The sequence below is a fragment of the Drosophila ananassae genome, chromosome 3L (genome assembly GCF_017639315.1).
Source record: "Drosophila ananassae strain 14024-0371.13 chromosome 3L, ASM1763931v2, whole genome shotgun sequence".
Lineage (NCBI taxonomy): Eukaryota > Metazoa > Arthropoda > Insecta > Diptera > Drosophilidae > Drosophila > Drosophila ananassae.
This window is the reverse complement of record NC_057929.1, coordinates 13924245-13942276: the sequence shown is the minus strand read 5'-3', so window position 1 is coordinate 13942276 and position 18032 is coordinate 13924245. Positions and strand designations below refer to the sequence as shown.

The 18032-nt window shown below is 44.9% G+C and overlaps 8 protein-coding genes across 10 annotated transcripts; 4 read left to right on the top strand and 4 right to left on the bottom strand.

The window, feature by feature from the left end:
- Positions 1 to 1107: 1107 nt before the first annotated feature.
- Positions 1108 to 2836, top strand: LOC6494289. The gene is made up of 3 exons (XM_001960566.3): positions 1108 to 1878; positions 1943 to 2123; positions 2189 to 2836. The coding sequence occupies exons 1-3, from the start codon at positions 1262 to 1264 to the stop codon at positions 2834 to 2836; spliced, it is 1446 nt and encodes a 481-aa protein (XP_001960602.1). The 5' UTR covers positions 1108 to 1261.
- LOC6496283 lies at positions 2807 to 3238 on the bottom strand. Its single transcript, XM_014908242.3, has one exon. It carries the CDS (start codon positions 3172 to 3174, stop codon positions 2875 to 2877), a length of 300 nt encoding a protein of 99 aa, XP_014763728.2. The 5' UTR covers positions 3175 to 3238; the 3' UTR covers positions 2807 to 2874.
- Positions 3239 to 3281: 43 nt separating this feature from the next.
- LOC26514739 (V-type proton ATPase 16 kDa proteolipid subunit) lies at positions 3282 to 3825 on the bottom strand. The gene has a single exon (XM_014908559.3). The coding sequence runs from the start codon at positions 3804 to 3806 to the stop codon at positions 3312 to 3314; it is 495 nt and encodes a 164-aa protein (XP_014764045.1). The 5' UTR covers positions 3807 to 3825; the 3' UTR covers positions 3282 to 3311.
- Positions 3826 to 3864: 39 nt separating this feature from the next.
- LOC6496281 lies at positions 3865 to 10699 on the bottom strand. Its single transcript, XM_001960563.4, has 7 exons — positions 10071 to 10699; positions 9687 to 10017; positions 8556 to 9630; positions 8023 to 8494; positions 6083 to 7151; positions 5895 to 6028; positions 3865 to 5835 (listed from the first exon to the last, which is right to left on the bottom strand). The coding sequence occupies exons 1-7, from the start codon at positions 10572 to 10574 to the stop codon at positions 4141 to 4143; spliced, it is 5280 nt and encodes a 1759-aa protein (XP_001960599.2). The 5' UTR covers positions 10575 to 10699; the 3' UTR covers positions 3865 to 4140.
- Positions 7328 to 8005, top strand: LOC26514164 (ubiquitin-fold modifier 1). 2 transcript variants are annotated; one of them, XM_014908498.3, is made up of 2 exons: positions 7328 to 7486; positions 7582 to 8005. In XM_014908498.3, the coding sequence occupies exon 2, from the start codon at positions 7667 to 7669 to the stop codon at positions 7919 to 7921; it is 255 nt and encodes an 84-aa protein (XP_014763984.1). In that variant the 5' UTR covers positions 7328 to 7486; positions 7582 to 7666; the 3' UTR covers positions 7922 to 8005. The 2 variants fall into 2 exon arrangements, with proteins under 2 accessions (XP_014763984.1, XP_032307162.1); XM_032451271.2 differs by having other exon boundaries at positions 7406 to 7486; positions 7563 to 8005.
- Positions 10700 to 10885: 186 nt separating the features above from the next.
- Positions 10886 to 12686, top strand: LOC6502514 (GPI mannosyltransferase 2). 2 transcript variants are annotated; one of them, XM_032451270.2, is made up of 2 exons: positions 10886 to 11095; positions 11139 to 12686. In XM_032451270.2, the coding sequence occupies exon 2, from the start codon at positions 11173 to 11175 to the stop codon at positions 12535 to 12537; it is 1365 nt and encodes a 454-aa protein (XP_032307161.1). In that variant the 5' UTR covers positions 10886 to 11095; positions 11139 to 11172; the 3' UTR covers positions 12538 to 12686. The 2 variants fall into 2 exon arrangements, with proteins under 2 accessions (XP_032307161.1, XP_001960598.1); XM_001960562.4 differs by having other exon boundaries at positions 10887 to 11095; positions 11158 to 12686.
- Positions 12687 to 12899: 213 nt separating this feature from the next.
- Positions 12900 to 14190, top strand: LOC6494290 (protein C1orf43 homolog). Its single transcript, XM_001960561.4, has 2 exons — positions 12900 to 13616; positions 13669 to 14190. Exons 1-2 carry the CDS (start codon positions 12991 to 12993, stop codon positions 14099 to 14101), a joined length of 1059 nt encoding a protein of 352 aa, XP_001960597.1. The 5' UTR covers positions 12900 to 12990; the 3' UTR covers positions 14102 to 14190.
- Positions 14171 to 16836, bottom strand: LOC6496280 (axoneme-associated protein mst101(2)). Its single transcript, XM_001960560.4, has one exon. The coding sequence runs from the start codon at positions 16675 to 16677 to the stop codon at positions 14362 to 14364; it is 2316 nt and encodes a 771-aa protein (XP_001960596.1). The 5' UTR covers positions 16678 to 16836; the 3' UTR covers positions 14171 to 14361.
- Between the last annotated feature and the right edge of the window lie 1196 nt (positions 16837 to 18032).

Here is an 18032-nt window from a genome sequence, read left to right as displayed (position 1 = left end):
GTAGGACTTTAACTGCAAGAATATTTTATTTAGAGTCAACATTTTTACAAGGCATAATGTATTAATGTAATTTTGATAATTTTCATGGTCATTTTTTAAACCAAAATCTCATACGTATGTATTTTTATTGCATATTAACTTAAAATTAGTACAAAAACAAATAGAATATACACATATATATATTTATATCTATAATATATCGGTGTGAATTACTCTTAAAAGATACGATATTCAGCTAGAGATATAATACCACACGATATCAAAACTTCCAAAGCGATAAAGCTCTCGATCGAACTCGAAAATTAAACTAAAAACAAACTATTTTTACTTGTACTAAATTCAAACTCACAGCTCCTGAGGAATCAGTCTAAACTCCAGACCTTGCTATATTTGTACACATACGAATGTACACCTACACAGACCCCAACAACTGATTGTACCAGTAATCTATAATTTATTGAGCCAAGCCAAACAGAAACAGACAGAAAACACAAATAAATCAAACAAAATGGCTTTGAATCAACCGCACACACACACATTACGAGTAACCGAGAGTAAATAAAAATACTAAATACATCTGAGTCTCAAAAAAAAAAATGTTTTTATGGCAATGGGGACTTGGGAGTTTTTGGATATACATAAATATTTTTCTAAAGTCCTTAGTGTATTTTCCATCATGGCGGACTATTTTATCATGGTGGTCCGATAAAAATTTAAATCGATAAAAAGACCGATAACAGTGGGCAGCCATTTTTAAGCAAAACTCTAAGTAAGATCTTGTACTTATATTCCATAATTTTTTTAAGATCTTTTGAGTTTATTTTTAATAAATTGAATATTATGGATTGTTTCTTAGAATTTTTTCAAAAGGTATCAAAAATATCATAGTTTTCGAAAACTGTTCCAAAAATGATCATTAATTTTGGTATTGCCCCTTTCAGTATGCAACAAAATAGAGAATGTGAGGATGTCGGACCATATATACATATGTATTTCCTACACATCATATATACACAGGTAATAGAAAGTCAAAGGGACGAGGGCGATCCGAGGACCATGTTGAGGTTGGTTTGCGTGGCGGCCTTATCATTGATTGCGTACAAATTAACATTTATGCGTCCGTTAGCGTTAGATAATCTTATCGAGAATTTGCAACAATTAGATAGACGTGTCCAGCAGGCGCTGCCTAATCATCCTCTCCAGTCAGACAGTCAGTTAGTCGTCCATCAACAGAACCAGTCATCGATTCGTTCCATCTGTCATGTTTGCCGCGAATTTCACCAGGCCAGACTTCAACTGGGACCTCAGGCCGAAGTTACCGCCACTAACGGATCCGGAGGAGTTAATGGAACACAGTGATTTGTGCATCTTCCAAAGGAGAATACCCTCGGTGGCGGTATTCGTACTTTACGGACTGGCTGTACCCACATTGGCTTCGTTTGGTCTCTGCACGAACTTCATAAACGCTGTGGTTTTTATGAGACCCAAAATGACACCCTCGTCCTTCAGCTACCTGGCTGCCCTCTCCTGGATGGACTGCATCTCCTGCTTCCTCATAGCCATGACCTCCTTGTCCAGAAGTTACTTTTACTCCAGTCCCACATGGATCACCTACGATTACAAATGGCAGACGCCACTTTTCGGCATCAGCACGGGGGCGGCAAATCTGATTTTGGCCTGCTTGAGTTTCGATCGATTAACCTACCTGTCCTCCATAAAGAAAACCAATGGTGCACCGCCATTTTGTCGCCGCAAGGTGGCTCGTTATATGATTGCCACAGTGATTTCCATATCCGTGGTCGTAAATATGCCCTATTTTTTTGTTTTCTACGTCGACGGAGATGGTACTTGCCGGGTTACACAGTTTTATTTTTCTTTGTAAGTGATTATTACTTTTATAACTATAAAATTAGTGGTGGTTGACAGTTCTCTACTTCTACAGTTTCTATAAAGTGCAAAACTGGTTCACCTTTGTCCTGTTGGCCCTACTGCCCGCCATATTCTTGGTTATTGGAAACTTGGCCATCATCGTGGCCTTTCGCAAATGGACGAAGCAAAGCCAAAGGTGCCACCAGTCTGCTGGAAATAATGCCAACTCTATCACCACTGCAAAGCGATATCAGGTAAGGAAGTGAATCCTTCGGTTAACAAGGATGTGTTTATAATCCTTTCACAACTGTTATTCCAGCACCAAATGAAACTAACCATCAGTATTGTTATTGTGATTACACTTTACTTGATTGGAGAGCTTCCTGCCCACATGACCTCCCGGAAGAGCTCCTTGAATCTGATCTTCGGCGGGGACACCAACAAAGTGAATGAGGGTTTGATGGAGAACCTGGAGGTGATTTGCATCACACTGAATGCCCTGCAATTGTCTCTGAATATTGTGGTCTATGCCGTCATCAATCCCTCCTTCATGCCAGAGTTTTTCCTGTGCATGAAGGGCACCTCGGACATATGCCTAGGACTGTGCTGCATCCGGCCAATGCTCCGGAGCTGGCAACGTTTTCTAGCTCATCGACGTCAGCGGATGCTGGCGGAGGAGCGAGGAGTCGTGGTCAGCAGTGTGTCGCCGCAGCAATTGCCGGCGGATGAGGCTCCACAATGCGGGTGCGAGAGTTGGGCCAGTGACTCCGGGTGCAGGAACGATGCTCATTGCAAGGCTATCGGCACGTTCACTATGGTGAAGGAGGAGGAGGCGCAGGCGGAGGGACACCACTGCCGCCAGGAGCCGGAGGTCTTCACCACCAGATCCAGTGCCTGTCTGCACATCAAGGACATGTCTTCGGATGAGGAATCCATATTTAGTTCTAGCTTTATTATAATTACTTAAAATATTTATTAAACTTTTGTTTATTTACATTTAATATATTATATTAGCATTCTCTTGTAGCGATTCAATAGACGATTCCAGATCTTATTGGTGAAGCCCCTGGCTGCGGTCTCGTTTCCATCGAACACCTTGTAGTAGGGATCTCCAGTCACAACCTTGTGGATGACTATGTGCAGCGTTCCATTTCCCTGGTTAGGGCCTTTGTGTAAATTTCTGAACATCCTCTTCAGCGGTATCTTTAAGTGAGTTTTATTGCCGGTATTTGGGTTTTCTTGAGCTCCAATTTGGCTTAAAAGAAGATACATCAGGGAAAAAGTAAAGAGGCACTGAAGATTCATCTTCAAACGAAGTAAAGCCGCCGAAGTTGCAAATGGAACTGAGCTATGATGAGGAATTGAATGCAGATGGAGGGTTCCCAACTGAGTAAACATTCAGAAACAACCGGTTCTAGTGGAAAACAACACAAATGAAGCCTTTATTTGGTAAACAAATAAATGGCCACTATAAGGCCATAGAGTCCCAACACCTCGGCAAATATTAATATCAAAATGACAGATACAAAAAGTTTGGGCTGCTGGGCAGAGGCCCGAACACCTGCATCGCCCACAACTCCAATGGCGACACCTGCCGCCAGTCCACAGATGCCAACAGCCAGACCAGCACTGAGGTTCAGATATCCCTTATAGCCGCTGTAAATTTTGGTAAGTGAGCCAGCCAAAAGAACCGCAATAACCAGACCATAAATAGCTACAATACCGGCCATAACCACTGGGATAATGGCCTTCATAATAAGATGTGGATGCTTTATCGACATGGATGAGATGCCAACGGCAGCCTTTGCAGTTCCATAGGCAGCTCCCAATGTGGAGAATATAATGGCGGAAGTGGCACCCAGCACGCAAAATAACCATCCGTCTACGGGCTCATCCATCGAAGCGGATTCGAACTTCCTCAAATCTTCGAAATCCATTTTGAAATGGTATTGAGATTGTTTCTGGTTTGAAACTCCTCTGAACTTATACAGAATATTTGATTAGAAAAAACAAACTCTTCTATGTTTACTTGTTCATGCCTATGTACAATTTCTAAACAACAGTTTTAACTTTTAGCTTAACGTAAGTTATCCTTTTTAATCTTATGATTAAATCTTAATATTATATTGTTCGATTATCAAATAAAAAATACTTCAAACTCCGCATTCAAACGATATATACTACAACGCTCCAGAGTGTAGCTTATTCTATTATATTTAGGCTTAATTCAAAAGAGGTTTATACAGTTTATGAAACACGAATAAGAGTCTTCTATTTTCCCTGAAGCTTGGACAAGAAATCCATGAGGAACTGATGCCTTCCTCGCAACTCTTCTATAGTTCGATGTTGCAGCTTGGCGCCCATCCGTTTAATGAGCTTCTCACGGTCCTTGGCGCCCAATTTCATTTCGATTAGAATCACTTTGTCTTCTTCCCGCGTCCAAGGTGCCGAAATGAAACTACTACTCTGGGATTTGGACGATGTGCTGGGCGTTGCGGGTTCTGGAGCTACCGGGCCACGGACTTCGGCCGTAGGACTACCACTGGCCAGGGATGCAACCACGTCTAGCTTACAATCTTCATCACTATCGAACTGTGTGGTTATCACATGCTGAGGTGTTCTTCCGGAGCTTACTTGCAAAGGCTCCATTTCGTCCTCAGATTGATCCAGATCCATTTTAATCGGTGTCAATAATGGGAGGCTTTCTCTACTTGCCTCCCGGCTTTCCACCTCTACCTTTGCAATCGATGTGGGAGTTGGCGTTTTCTGTTTGGCCTGTGCGATGATTCGAATTCCCGCCTTTGTATCCGTCGCATCCCGGACACTTTCCTGGTCGATCAGAGTGCGTAAACGTTTGGCACACTCAATCGCCGGCGAAGACGACGGTTGAGATTCGTGAATCACTACCATCGGGTGGTTGGAGCCCCGCTGTCTGCCTTGGTTTTGGTTTTGAGGTGATCGCACTTTCTTGCTGGGTGATTTCCGTTTATCCACATGGGGAGACGTGTTAGCTGCCAAGGGACTTAAGCCGGAGTTGTTAAAAGCCGACTGCTTGCGTGGAGACACTTCGCCAAAGTTGATGGATGTTTTCTTAGCATGCGGGTGATGATGCCCATGTGAGTTTCCCACATTTGGCGTACTGGTGGCAGCATTACTAAAGCTAGAGTTGGAGTATAAGCTAGCATTTAAGCGAATTGCATGGGCCCGGAAGCCGATATCATCGCACATCTCAATAGAGGAGCAACTGTTCTGTTCGTCACCCGTCGTATCAATGACCAAAGCGCGGCTGGCATCGTCCTCCTCACTCCGATCGGTAGCATCATCGCTGTCCACATTGGATGCCAGGCTGATTAGTTTCTCGCCTTGAGTGCGAATTGCATGCGCACAGGTTAAAGGTTCAGCGGAAGACAGTGGAACGTCCGACTGCTCATTGTAAATACTGGCAGCCATAAAGGATAACTTGGCGGGCAGCAACATTTTGGCACCATAGAAAATTCGACCATTTATGTATCTAAGGTGGCAGCTGGGCTTGCTTGGAGCTGGAACATCCAAAAACTCCTGGATCGTCTCTGTGTATTCGCCGGTGGTGTTGTTCTGTACCTCCAGAAGATTTATGGTCTCCACAGGAGATAGTATTCGTTTCGGAGGTTTTCCCTGAGGGAATTGTTGAACAAACCAGTCGCACAGAAACTTATTGCCCTTGAGCAAGGGCATTATCTTGTTCTCCACCTTTTTCATGCTTACATTGGGCAGCTCGGCCAATTCGCTTAGGCATGCATATATCTTTCTGATCTGCGCAGGCTGCTTGCTGAAATACACGTTCAACTTGTTGATGAAATTAGTGGCATTGGTTATCATGAAGTGCTCAAAGAATTTTCCAATTTCAGCAGCCTCGGCAGGTACCAAAAAGTTCAAAAACATCTCTGCTAATTCTGGGTGGTCGGGCATCAGAATTTGTTCCACTTTCTGTGAAGAAAACGAAGTATTTTAGAAACGTTTCATAAAAGTAATCGAAATTTATCTACCAAATATAAGTCCGAGACTTTATCCTTATGTGGATCGAAGGTTTTCAGCAAACTGTTGAACTTCCTACAATCTTCCACCCGATCGGCTTTCAGCAGCGTTTCCTCCACTTTGTCGTAGAAATTCAAGGCAAATACTGAAAGGATACATTTTACAATGGAAATTTCTTGTTTTCTCATATGTTACTTACTGGCATCTTTACGATTGCGCTCTTCGGAAGTGTCGGGCCTCAGCATTTGGCGCAGCATCTCCTCCTCCCTAATGGCCTTCCTAATACGTGCCGCCTCATCATCAGCCTTCGTTCTCTTTGGCTGCGTGGCTGTTTTCGTGGTGGTGGTGGTGGCGGGAGCTGTGGTGACGGCGGTGGTAACAGTGGAGACGGCGTTGGTGCTGCAGAACATCTTCAAATCTTTCAGCAGATCCGTGAACAGGTCGAGGGCCAGAAAGTGTCTGTGGACGAGCTGTACCACTTCGCAGTTTTTATATAGCTCACTTTGCTTCCGCAGGTAGGACCCGTAGGACGTAATTAATGCCTGACACCGCTTTCGCAGTTTATGGCGCAAACGCCCGAATAATTTGTGGTAACGACCGCGCGTTGGTGTTGATCCGCTTTTGCATTTACTTGTAGATTTAACCTTTGGCTTAAAGATTTGGTAGCGAGCTCGTTTACAACCTTGGCCAGAAAAGGATCGGCTTAACTCCCGAACAGGATACAGGTCCTGCTGTGAACCCTCGGTGGTGGCTTCGCACTCGCTTATTTGCAGCGTATTTGTGAGCTCGTCCAATCTATAGTTTATCGCCGTAGGCGCGTCGTCGGCCAACGGAGGAGGAATCGGCGGCAACGCCAATAGATCGCTGCACTGTTCGGTGGTATTCAAGGTGCGGTTGATATTCCGCACATTGTCAGCCAAGCCCCCGTCGGGTAGAAAAGGAACTGAGACGCCCGATGCTCCTAAACAATTTCCTGGACTAGATCCACCGCCGAAGACGTAGTTTACATTGATTGTCAGCAGGGAAGAGGCATTCTCCTTCGCTCGGCGAGGTTTCCTTGTCGTATGTTTCTTCTTGGGCTTGCGCTCCTTAATGGGTTCCGAACCAGCGGCGCTGCCATCTGGGATTGCAGCCTGACCAAAGCTGTCGGGCAGAAACAAATCTTCGCCCACCGCCTCGCGCACAAATTCCAAATACGAGATGCCCGCTTCTGACGAAGCTTTGACTGCTTTTGAAGGTCGTCGAGTGTTAAGTGTGTCCCAGGAATTCTGTAAAAGGGGCAGTTGAAAATTTTCCGCAATTTATAAACACACAGAGATGGGAGAAGCAAGGTAAGCAATTATCGATAACAATTACTGATAAGGTTATTTGTTTTGAGACGGACCACTTTTAGGTACACAATTTATATTACTTTTAAAGTCAAACAAAATAAATTATATTAGAAAAACAAATTAAGAGAACTGTTTTCCCATTCAGATAAATTATGGATTTTATAAATCCCACTTATTAATTATTTTTTAAACTATCCCACAAAACAACATCAGTACCTAACTCCCATCTCTAACGACACGATAACCCATCACGATTTCTGACTACACAAAAGGTAAGTTTACCATATTTTTTGTTTTTAAATAAAAAATTAATGATATTTCTTAAAATAATCAATAAATACGATAAAGAAATACTTTTCCTTTACAGAGTCAAAGATCCCTACTGCTGGAGACAAAGGAAAATATTTAATTCCAGGTGAAACTCGAAACTGACCACGTCTGCACATTCCAAAATGAGCAAAGTAACCTTCAAGATCACGCTAACCTCGGACCCCAAGCTGCCCTTCAAGGTGCTCAGTGTTCCAGAGGGCACCCCGTTTACCGCTGTGCTAAAATTCGCCTCGGAAGAGTTCAAAGTGCCGGCAGAGACCAGTGCCATCATTACAGACGATGGTATCGGCATCAGCCCGCAGCAGACAGCCGGAAATGTGTTCCTTAAGCACGGATCGGAGCTCCGACTCATCCCCAGAGATCGGGTGGGCTGCTAACTAGGCTAGTATTCCCCCATCCCCGTGTATTTCCCTGAGATTGTCCCCTTTTTTAATTCTTATTAAAATGTTAATTGAAAATTATGAATTGTAATCCTCACCTGAATGAAGTACTGCCAGCCACTGGGCAGCTCCGGAAAGCGATCCCTGGGTTTCTTCACCACTCCGTTATAAAAGCCCCAAACGATTTCGTTGATGGGCGGGGCACGATCTCGATCGAAATAATACTTAACAGGATTGTACTGTTTCGAATCGCGGAGCTCAGATATCTTTATGAAAATTCTTCGGTGTGTTTTTCCGTGAATGGTATCTTTGGCCATACGCCTACAGGCCAAGCGGAGAGGATCTGCACCTTTGCGGAGCGGTTTTGCAGAGTTTCTAATAGCCGTCATGTGCTTTTCCAGGCCCATGGCTATAAGCTGATACTCCGAAGGTGCATATACGGGAATAGGGTTGAGTTTTGGTTGGAAAGCCATGCGTGGCAAGTACTGAGGATACATGAAGACCTGGCTATCCAGCATGAGGTTCATAATGCGAGGAGCCAATCTCGGAACTTGGCGCGTGTGGCCGTCCCTAAAACAAAAAGATGTTGCAATTGAAATGTTTGTAATTTGGAACACTTATGTATACTCACGTTAAATCGGTTTCCTTGTTAATGAACGCCATCATGTTCTTGTTTTCCTCTTCGTACTCATCGCTACACAGATCGTGCTCCCACTTCCTCGCCAAATCCACCGCACCTTGCAGATTCCAGCAATTGTAAGTCGCGTTCTGGCTTGCCTTTTGGTGGAGTTCCTCCAGCATATCCCTGGGCTTCTTGGCCAATGGATACAGCGTTGGGTGGGAGTAGGTCTGCAGATAGCTCTGGGTAAGCATCTGGGTGTGAATGCGTAGCTGCTGTTGAAGCATATCGTACTGAGGTTTAGTAAAACCCCCACTTCTTGCGAGGTTACTATAGTTGGCTGGCACCTCATGTCGCAGATTCTCAAACTTAGTATCATACTCGGAGTAAACATGCTTTTTCACTGAAATGTATTCCCAAGTAAAGTTTGTATCATAAGGCTTGGTGTAGCGTTCATTGTTAATTTTTGGCCCAATGGGAACTTCGATATCCACTGGCTCGGGGAGGGCATAATCGTTTACTAGTGGTGGTGGAGTATACACTGTGGAATCATTGCCCATTACTTTGGCCAACTGGAAGCAATTCGGCTGACCTGGGACTGGAACAGCAATCAGTTCCGGAGGTTGGCTCAGAACATCTGTCGGGATATTCACCATCTTACAGGGAGTTCCTCCGGGACTTTGTTCCAGAGCTCCCTCTTGCACTACGACAAGTGGCACGGGCATAAGCGTATTATTCGCTTCACATGGAGCAGATATCATACTAGATTGGAATACCTCCATTTCCTGCTGATTTTGTATCATCTGGCCATCAAAGTCAATCTGGCGGGTCACTTGTTCGATGGGATTCCCCGTAACATTTGCGCTTTCCATAAACTTCTGAGGAGTTTCCAACTCCACTGATTCAAGGGATACTCCCTCCTGCAGCAAGCCAGCAAACAGTTCTGAAACCAAGTCAGTGAGCTCCTTCTTAGATATATTGACATCGCGAAGTTCCTCGGCGTTCTCGTACTCGGCATCCATATTGTCTGCCGCCACATACTCGGGATCGTTGATGGGATCATCATCATCCCCAAGAAAGCTATTGTCTGTAAAATATATAATATAATATATATGGCCATGTCATTTGTAGTACTCAACCTACTCAATGGCTTTGTGAAATCATTAAGGAACTGCATCCAGTCAGCATCAGTGGCGGTTATGTCCGGCTCCATCACATCGCTGGGCTCCAAATCGGGCGGTACGAACTCGGACTGCAAATCCTCGATGGTGGTCTGCTGCAGGCAGAGTTTAGAGCGCGTTCTGGTGGCTATTCGTAAATCGTCCTTGCTAGCCAAGCTTTTTTCGAAGGGAACCTTGAAGCAACCATCCTCGGACAACTTGACCGGAGATTCCTCTGCTGCAGTCAGTGGCGTTTGGGGTGTACAGGGATTTGAGTCGAAATCCGAAGCTGCTGTACTTGGGTCATCGTCGGACTACAAAAAAAATAATATTAGTAGTTGGCAAACATTCAATGGTTAATACCTACATGAAAGTCATCTTCCTTGAACGTGTATTCCTCATCCTCCTCGTCCGATTGCAAATCTTCGTGTATCAGTGCTTCGATTCCATTGTTATCCGTTGGAGTATCATTCAGCTGGGGCAGTGATATACCGGGAGTACAGTTCAGCTGCCTGGCCTTGGCGCGGGTGAGCTTAGCCACCGATGGAGTGTCCGTAATGATGATAGCACCACGTTTTTGTTGTTCCGGTGACTCCAGTGACTTCTCCCGCGCCAGCTCATCCTCTGCCTTTAAGGTAACTAGAGCCAAGACATGGTCATTGCGTACCACACTTCGTACTACTTTGTGCATCTCCTGGCTGCTGATGCAATTCTCTCGGGCCACCTTTCTTAGCCGCCGGTCCATATCTTTCACATCCTCATCCACTTGGGAGTCAAGGCTCTGCCGGTCCAAGCGGCGCCGTTTCCGCGGCCTCCTCGGCGTGGAGCTGTTGCTCCGAGAGGGCTCTGACTTTTTGGCGCTGTTTGGCATTCTGGACCGTCATTTATTCAAGGAATTCCAGCATATCTTAAAACCATTGCAAAACAAAACACAAACAATGTGTACACAAGCTGCCGCCACAATATTATCCGATAAGTTTGGTCATCGATAGTCAATCACATACAGAACTAGGTAACTATCGTTTACAGTCACTGTTTAGTATCAATAATATCTGGTTTTCCAAGAATAATATATGAATAAGAACCGTTTTTATACATTTTAACTAAAATTATATCCTAAGGGAGGAGAAAGTGTCGAGAGTCCCGCAGAATTTTAAATTTAAATCACCCCAAAGGGTATTTTAAGTTGTCCAAAACAGTGCCACACTGGCCTGGATTTGTGTTTTGGTTTTTTATTTGAGTTGCCGGGCAAATTTTCCAAGTTGTCCCAGAAGCAAATGTCAACGTAAAAGGAAGCTGACTAGGTGACCCCAGAGCTGCTCTTCTGCCCTCCCATTTTGGACCGAGGAGTGTCGGAATCGGGTGTTCTTCACACAGAAGATACACCAAAAGGTAGGCTTACGACGGGAAATGAATCACATGCCATTCATATAAGAATCGACTCCACCCAACAGACCAGCAGCTGCGGGATGACACAAAAAGTGACGAAGCTGGCTTTGTCCAGCCGCATCATAGTACTCCTGATCCAGATGCTGGCGAATGGAGCTCTGCCGGATCATAAACCGGATGTTTTTCGAATGCCGCTTGGCCCGGTTTCGGAGGAGGAGTCAAAGAAGATGAACATCGCGTGGCTGGATAAACTTGTGATCCGCTGTCTGGGAGGATTTCAACACTGGGACGGGGAGTACTTTCTACACATAGCCGGAAATCTATACACCTACGAGAACACCCTAGCTTTTTATCCACTATTCCCGGTTACAGTACGTTACGTGGCACAGGCGTGCCAAGCTATTGGCTTAAGACTTTCTGAAAAATCCATTGTACTTCTGGTGGCGGTGGTCTTGAACATCTGGCTGTTTTGCAAGTCTGCCAACCTGCTGTACCAGCTTACTCAGAGGATGTTCAACGACATTAACAAGAGCTGGAATGCAGCTTTGGTTTACTGCTTTAATCCGGCCACGATTTTCTTTAGTGCGGCGTACTCGGAGACCATGTTCGCCTCTGCCAGCTTCTATTTGATGCTGGAATGCAAAAAGCCGGGGAATAAGAACTTCAGATTCTTTCGTATAGGGGCTGCTTTAACCGCCTGCCTGTTGTGCCGCTCGAACGGACTAATAGCTCTGGGATTTCCGCTCTATTTCTATGCCCGACATTTGGTGTTAAAAGGAAAGGAGTACTGGCAGCTGACAAAGATGGTGGTCACCATTGTGGGTGCCCTCGCGATACTGCACACTTACTATTTTTACATTTATAGACTTTACTGCATGCCATCTGTGACGGTGGATCATCCTCAGCACGTCTTGGATTATGCCGAAGAGCGTAAATACCTAGTTTCCGGCCAGGGACCTGAAGGATCCCCCTGGTGTCAGTATACTCTGCCATTTCCGTATACCTACGTGCAGTCCCACTACTGGGATGTGGGTTTCCTCCGGTATTACAAATTTAAGCAGCTCCCCAATTTTATTTTGGCCCTGCCCATGTTGAGTTTCATGCACTGGCACTGCTACGATTACCTGCGAAACTTTATGCAAAATGTGTGGCCAACTGCCACTTTGGCCAATTACAAGGAGTTAATCAAGGCTCACACAACGTTTCCTTTCGTCCTGCATGCCGCTCTACTCACTCTTGTCTGCACTGTTTTCGTGCACATCCAGGTGTCCACTCGGCTCCTGGCATCGGCTACTCCGGTATTCTATTGGTTCGCGGCGGATCACATGCCCAAGACGCTGGCCAAACTGAAATTTCGCTCCGCAGGGGGAGCTCTATTTGTATGGTGCACCGCTTACAGCCTAATAGGAACGGTATGCTTCTGCAACAATTATCCATGGACGTGAAATGTACCGGATATTTAGACGCTCGTAGCCAAGGAGACTGTAGATCCGTATGGATTGCTTTTTTACTATGTAAATAATCGTTCGTGAATTAAAAATTGTTAAGGGGCTCAAAAGTATAGGGTTTTGTAAATTTGTGTTTTACAAAAATGCGCATCATTGCTTTGCACAAAGTGAACTAATTGGCACGTTTTTAAATTTCTTAACATCTTAACATTTTTATAGAATTAATTTTTGATATTTATGAAAGCTCATAAAGTCACGATTTTAATAAAATAAAAAAATCTAGATTGTATTGTAATTTTGAATTGTGTTAAATCTGCGCGGCAAAGCTATCGATAAGTTTACAAACGATACATTTGCTTATCAATAATGGTTCGCCCCTATTGATAAACAAAGAAGAATACGCCTGGGATTGTTTATTTTCATTGAATTCCTAAGACATTGGTGAATTTTATGGATGGCCATCTTCGTTTGCATAAGCTAGGGGACTTCATCACTCCGGAAATTCAGCACAAGGTGGTCAAAGCAGGAGGAAACATGGAGCAGCTCTCAGGTGTGATGATAATTATTATCATCAGTGGAGGTGTTCTTACCTCCCTGATGCTTTTCATCTTCGCCAAGCGCCAGATAATGCGATTCCAGCTGCGAGGACGAAGGGGTCCTCACGTCCCAGTTGGTAACGATGCCAAGAAGGCGCTTAGACGTGAGATCGAACGTCGGTTGGACTGCATTCCTAAGATTACCAAGGAGCCGAAACTATTGTGGAACGATGGTGATAAGTACATTGTCCAGCCTGAACCAGAGGCGCCTCTACCACCTTACTACTATCGCATGAAGGCGGTGGATGATGTGAAGCTGCTGGAATCGGAGATTGCCCGGGCGGATGGTAGTTCTCGTCATGCGCCGGAAAGCTTAAGGGCGTTCCTGCTAACTACATTGTCGGTTACTTTGAACGGGGCTGGTCAGCGCATGATTCACCAGTACTGCGATATGTACGAGCACGCTAGGCACGATCCGAATGAGTTTGGCAAGGACGAATACGAAGCGTATCATCATTTGCTTCTGAAACTATTAGAGGCGTGAGTATAAGAAAGCCACTGAAAATTCAACAATTCATCAACTCTTTTTCAGTTCCAAGCAGCTTAAAAACTACAACTCGCGAAAGGCATCGCCGGCACGGACTCCTCGAAAGCAGACCAAAATGCACTCTCTCCTGGACCCGGCTCGACTGCGTCCACCCCCAACCATGAAAAATGTTCAGCCCAGCAGCGAACTAACCACTGGGCAGCATGCCAAAGTCAATTTGACGCTAGGTCTGCAGGGTGGCGGCGGTGGTGTGGGAGCTGGTGGCGATGGAGACGCTGAAGTGGCCGCCAATCCACTTCATTTACAAGCGCCCTCGGACAGGGACCTCATTATTCGCAACCGAATCAAGACGCCCACCCTGGATGATATCATTGTGGAGGCGGATCATCACCAGAGCGGCGATTCGAGTGTCATGGAGGATAATGAAATTAAGAGCATATCCTCCGCACACTTTCAGAGAAACTCTAGCAATGTTTAGACCGCTTTCCAAAGAATCCTTAGATTATTTACCATTTAAGACACTTATAATTATGACCCTTCTAATAAATTGTTTTCTTTTAAAATTTATTCAAATCTCACTAAACTTTTTCAATAACTGAATTTTTATGTAGCTGTTTCATGTTTTGAGATGGAAATAAGTCGAGACGTTAAATTTGTTTACGGACTAGATTATGGCAGTATACTTCCGCCTTTTTGTCTGATTCCCATGCAGTGTTTTAGTTTTCACTTGGCCGAACTCTATTTCTTCTTTGTCTTGCAGTGATCACTTTTCTTTTTTTGGAAATCGTCCTTCCTCTTAGCGCAAGGATTTACTTTCTTATTATTACCGCACTTGCCCTTCTTTTTACCTTTCTTCTTCATGGCGCAAGGATCCTTCTTCTTATCTTTGGCGCAGGGATCTTTCTTCTTATCCTTGGCGCAAGGGTCTTTCTTCTTATCCTTGGCGCAAGGGTCTTTCTTCTTGTCCTTGGCGCAGGGATCTTTCTTCTTATCCTTGGCGCAGGGATCCTTCTTATCCTTGGCGCAGGGGTCTTTCTTCTTTCCGGCGCTTTTGACTTCTTTAAACTTGGCGCAAGGATCTTTTTTCTTATCCTTGGCGCATGGATCTTTCTTTTTATCCTTGGCGCAAGGATCTTTCTTCTTGTCCTTGGCGCATGGATCTTTCTTCTTGTCCTTGGCGCATGGATCTTTCTTCTGATCCTTGGCGCAAGGGTCTTTCTTTTTATCCTTGGCGCAGGGATCTTTCTTCTTATCCTTGGCGCATGGATCTTTCTTCTTATCCTTAGCGCAGGGATCCTTTTTCTTATCCTTGGCGCATGGATCTTTCTTCTTATCCTTGGCGCAGGGATCTTTCTTCTCACCAGACTTATACTTGGCGCAAGGATCTTTCTTCTTACCCTTGGCCCCTGCGCCTTTCTTATCTTTGGCGCACGGATCTTTTTTCTTGTCCTTGGCGCATGGATCTTTCTTCTTATCCTTAGCGCAAGGGTCTTTCTTTTTATCCATGGCGCAAGGATCTTTCTTCTTATCTTTAGCGCAAGGATCTTTCTTCTTATCCTTCGCGCATGGATCTTTCTTCTTATTCATGGCGCAGGGATCTTTCTTCTTACCCTTGGCCCCTGCACCTTTCTTAAACTTGGCGCATGGATCCTTCTTTTTAGGCTTTTTCGAGTCCTTTTTGCAAGGGTCTTTCTTCTTTGCTCCGCCTTTGCCTTTATACTTGGCACATGGATCCTTTTTTTTGGGAGGAGGCTTCGGTTTCGATTTGTTGCAAGCAGCCTTTTTCTTTTTGGCGGAAGACTTGTTTTTCGTTTTGGCACAAGGATTTGCCTTCTTTTTGGCGCAAGGATCTTTTTTCTTCTTGGCGCAAGGATCTTTCTTCTTCTTAGCACATGGATCTTTCTTCTTTTTGGCGCATTTCTCCTTTTCAGCTAGCTTGGCGCATTCCTCCTCTAACGCTAGCTTGGCGCATTTCTCCTTTTCCGCCAGTTTGGCGCATTGCTCCTCTAACGCTAGTTGGGCGCATTTCTTCTTGTCCGCTTCTTTGGCACAAAAATCGGCTAGCTCGGTAAAGAGAACCAGGTCCAGAAGTTTGGCAGAGTATCCCATCTCGTTGTCGTACCAACTGACCAACTTGACAAAGTTATCGTTCAAGGATATGCAGGCCTTGGAATCAAACAAAGAGGCGTACTTGGAGCCAACGAAGTCAGTGGAAACCATTTCCTCGTCTATGTAGGCCAACACACCTTTTAAGTCGCCTTTTGCAGCTTTTTGCATGGCCTTCTTGATGTCTTCCATCTTGCCCGGTTTCTTGAGACGACACGTCAGATCCACAACGGAAACATTTGGTGTTGGAACACGAAACGCCATGCCCGTAAGTTTTCCATTCAATTCGGGTATTACCTTACCCACAGCCTTGGCCGCCCCGGTTGAGGCTGGGATGATGTTCATCATTCCGCTCCGACCATCTCGCCACAACTTGCCGCTGGGTCCGTCGATGATCTTTTGGGTCGCGGTAGCCGCATGTACGGTGGTCATTAGGCCCTCTACTATTCCGAATGTGTCGTTTACCACCTTAGCAACGGGCGCCAGACAATTAGTGGTGCACGACGCATTGGAAATGACCTTAGTTCCGGGCTTATAACTATCCAAATTCACTCCACAGACAAACATCGGAGCATCGGCAGATGGTGCCGATATTACAACTTTTTTGGCACCATTATCCAGATGCGGTTTGCATTTCTCTATGGTGGTAAACTTTCCGGAGCATTCCACCACCGTCTTAACCCCAAAATCACACCACTTAATCTTCTTGATGTCGGGCTCCTTCAGCAACTTGATAGTCTTACCGGCAACACTCAACTTGTCCCCTTTCACCGTGATCTCTTTTCGAAATTTTCCATGTGTGGAATCATAGCGCAGCATGTACGCCATGTACTCTGGGTCCAGGGAGGGATCATTGATTGCCAGTATTTGAACATCGGGCCGCACCAGCGCCAGGCGAGCAAATAATCTCCCGATGCGGCCAAAACCGTTGATTCCTAACGCGGACATATTGGGCGGACCAAAAAATTATATTTCACATTAAATTTAGAAGAATTTTGACCGACTTTCCACAATATAAAATTATTAAGTATGGTTATTTTTTCAAACGTGTAAAGTTTCCATGAAACTAACTAATAGGGTAACCAAAAAGTATTAAATAAAATAATAAGAACCAAAGTTCTAAGGTTACTGGGATCTCCAAGCCAGTTGATCTGTTGGGAAAACTTAAAACGGAAGGACCTGCTGGGGCTGGGTCCTGTACATACGTAATTATGCAGTTGGATATAAATCAATCGAAATTCGACCACCTGCCAAAACTTCTCACGAACAAAATTACAATAACCTTCGGGACCGCCCCAGCCCAAAATTGTCTGGGGCCTTAAGAATCGGGGAGTGGCGGCCAAATTGTTGCCCTAAAGGGCAACTCACGCATACACACACTACTGGCTGACATAGAAAATCCAGCTTCAGGGGTCATTACTCACCTTTGTGTGGCACGCCACCTTACTCCTTCAAGACCCTTTTCACTTAAATGCACAAATAAAAATGTATCGAGGGAAATAAAGGAAGTTTTAAGATTTATAAAAGGAACAAAAGCTTTATTTCTTAGTCCTGTATCTTATCTTTTTATTAAGATTACCACAAAACATAGTTATGAGAAAGCAAATAAGTATAAATTAATGTGTCCAGTGTGTCCTTTTTTGGGAGTCTAGCAAATGACGAATACGGAGCCAGAGAAATTTCCATTCCGGGTGACCCACTGCCCTCCCATGACTCGGCTGGAAACCCATTGAATTGAACATTTATTTAGTTTGGCTTTTAGTGGAGTCACCCTTCTCCAATTCGAAAGCCACACATGCTCCTTTCGAACGGGGGGAAATTGGTCTTCAACTGGCTATGACAACTTAACTTCGTTGAATATTTATGATGCCAGCCAGCCAGAGCAACAGCTGGCAACATGTTGCCCGGCAACATTTATCGACGCCCCCGCAGTTCTTGGCCAACTGAGAGAAAGGACCCTCTCGGCTGTCGCAAGGAATACCAGTTCTGCGCTCTCCAGGTCCTGTGGTGAACTTGTCGTTGGGTGAGTGCGAAATTTGGGCCGCCGCCGCTGATTACGAAATGGTTGCAGTAATCGCAGGACCCGCAGTTGCAAGTCCTGGATATTTCAACGTTCCATACACCACACACCTTTTTGCTTCATTTAAGCCCGGGTCTTAAAATAGTGCCCAATAAATGGTGAATGCGCTCGCATCAAATCCCATCAAATTTAACTTTTTGTTTTATGAAACGGGCAACGGTCTAGTCGGCGGGGGTAATATTATGGGGAAAGCACTTAAAGGATCCCAGTTGGGGTTCCAACA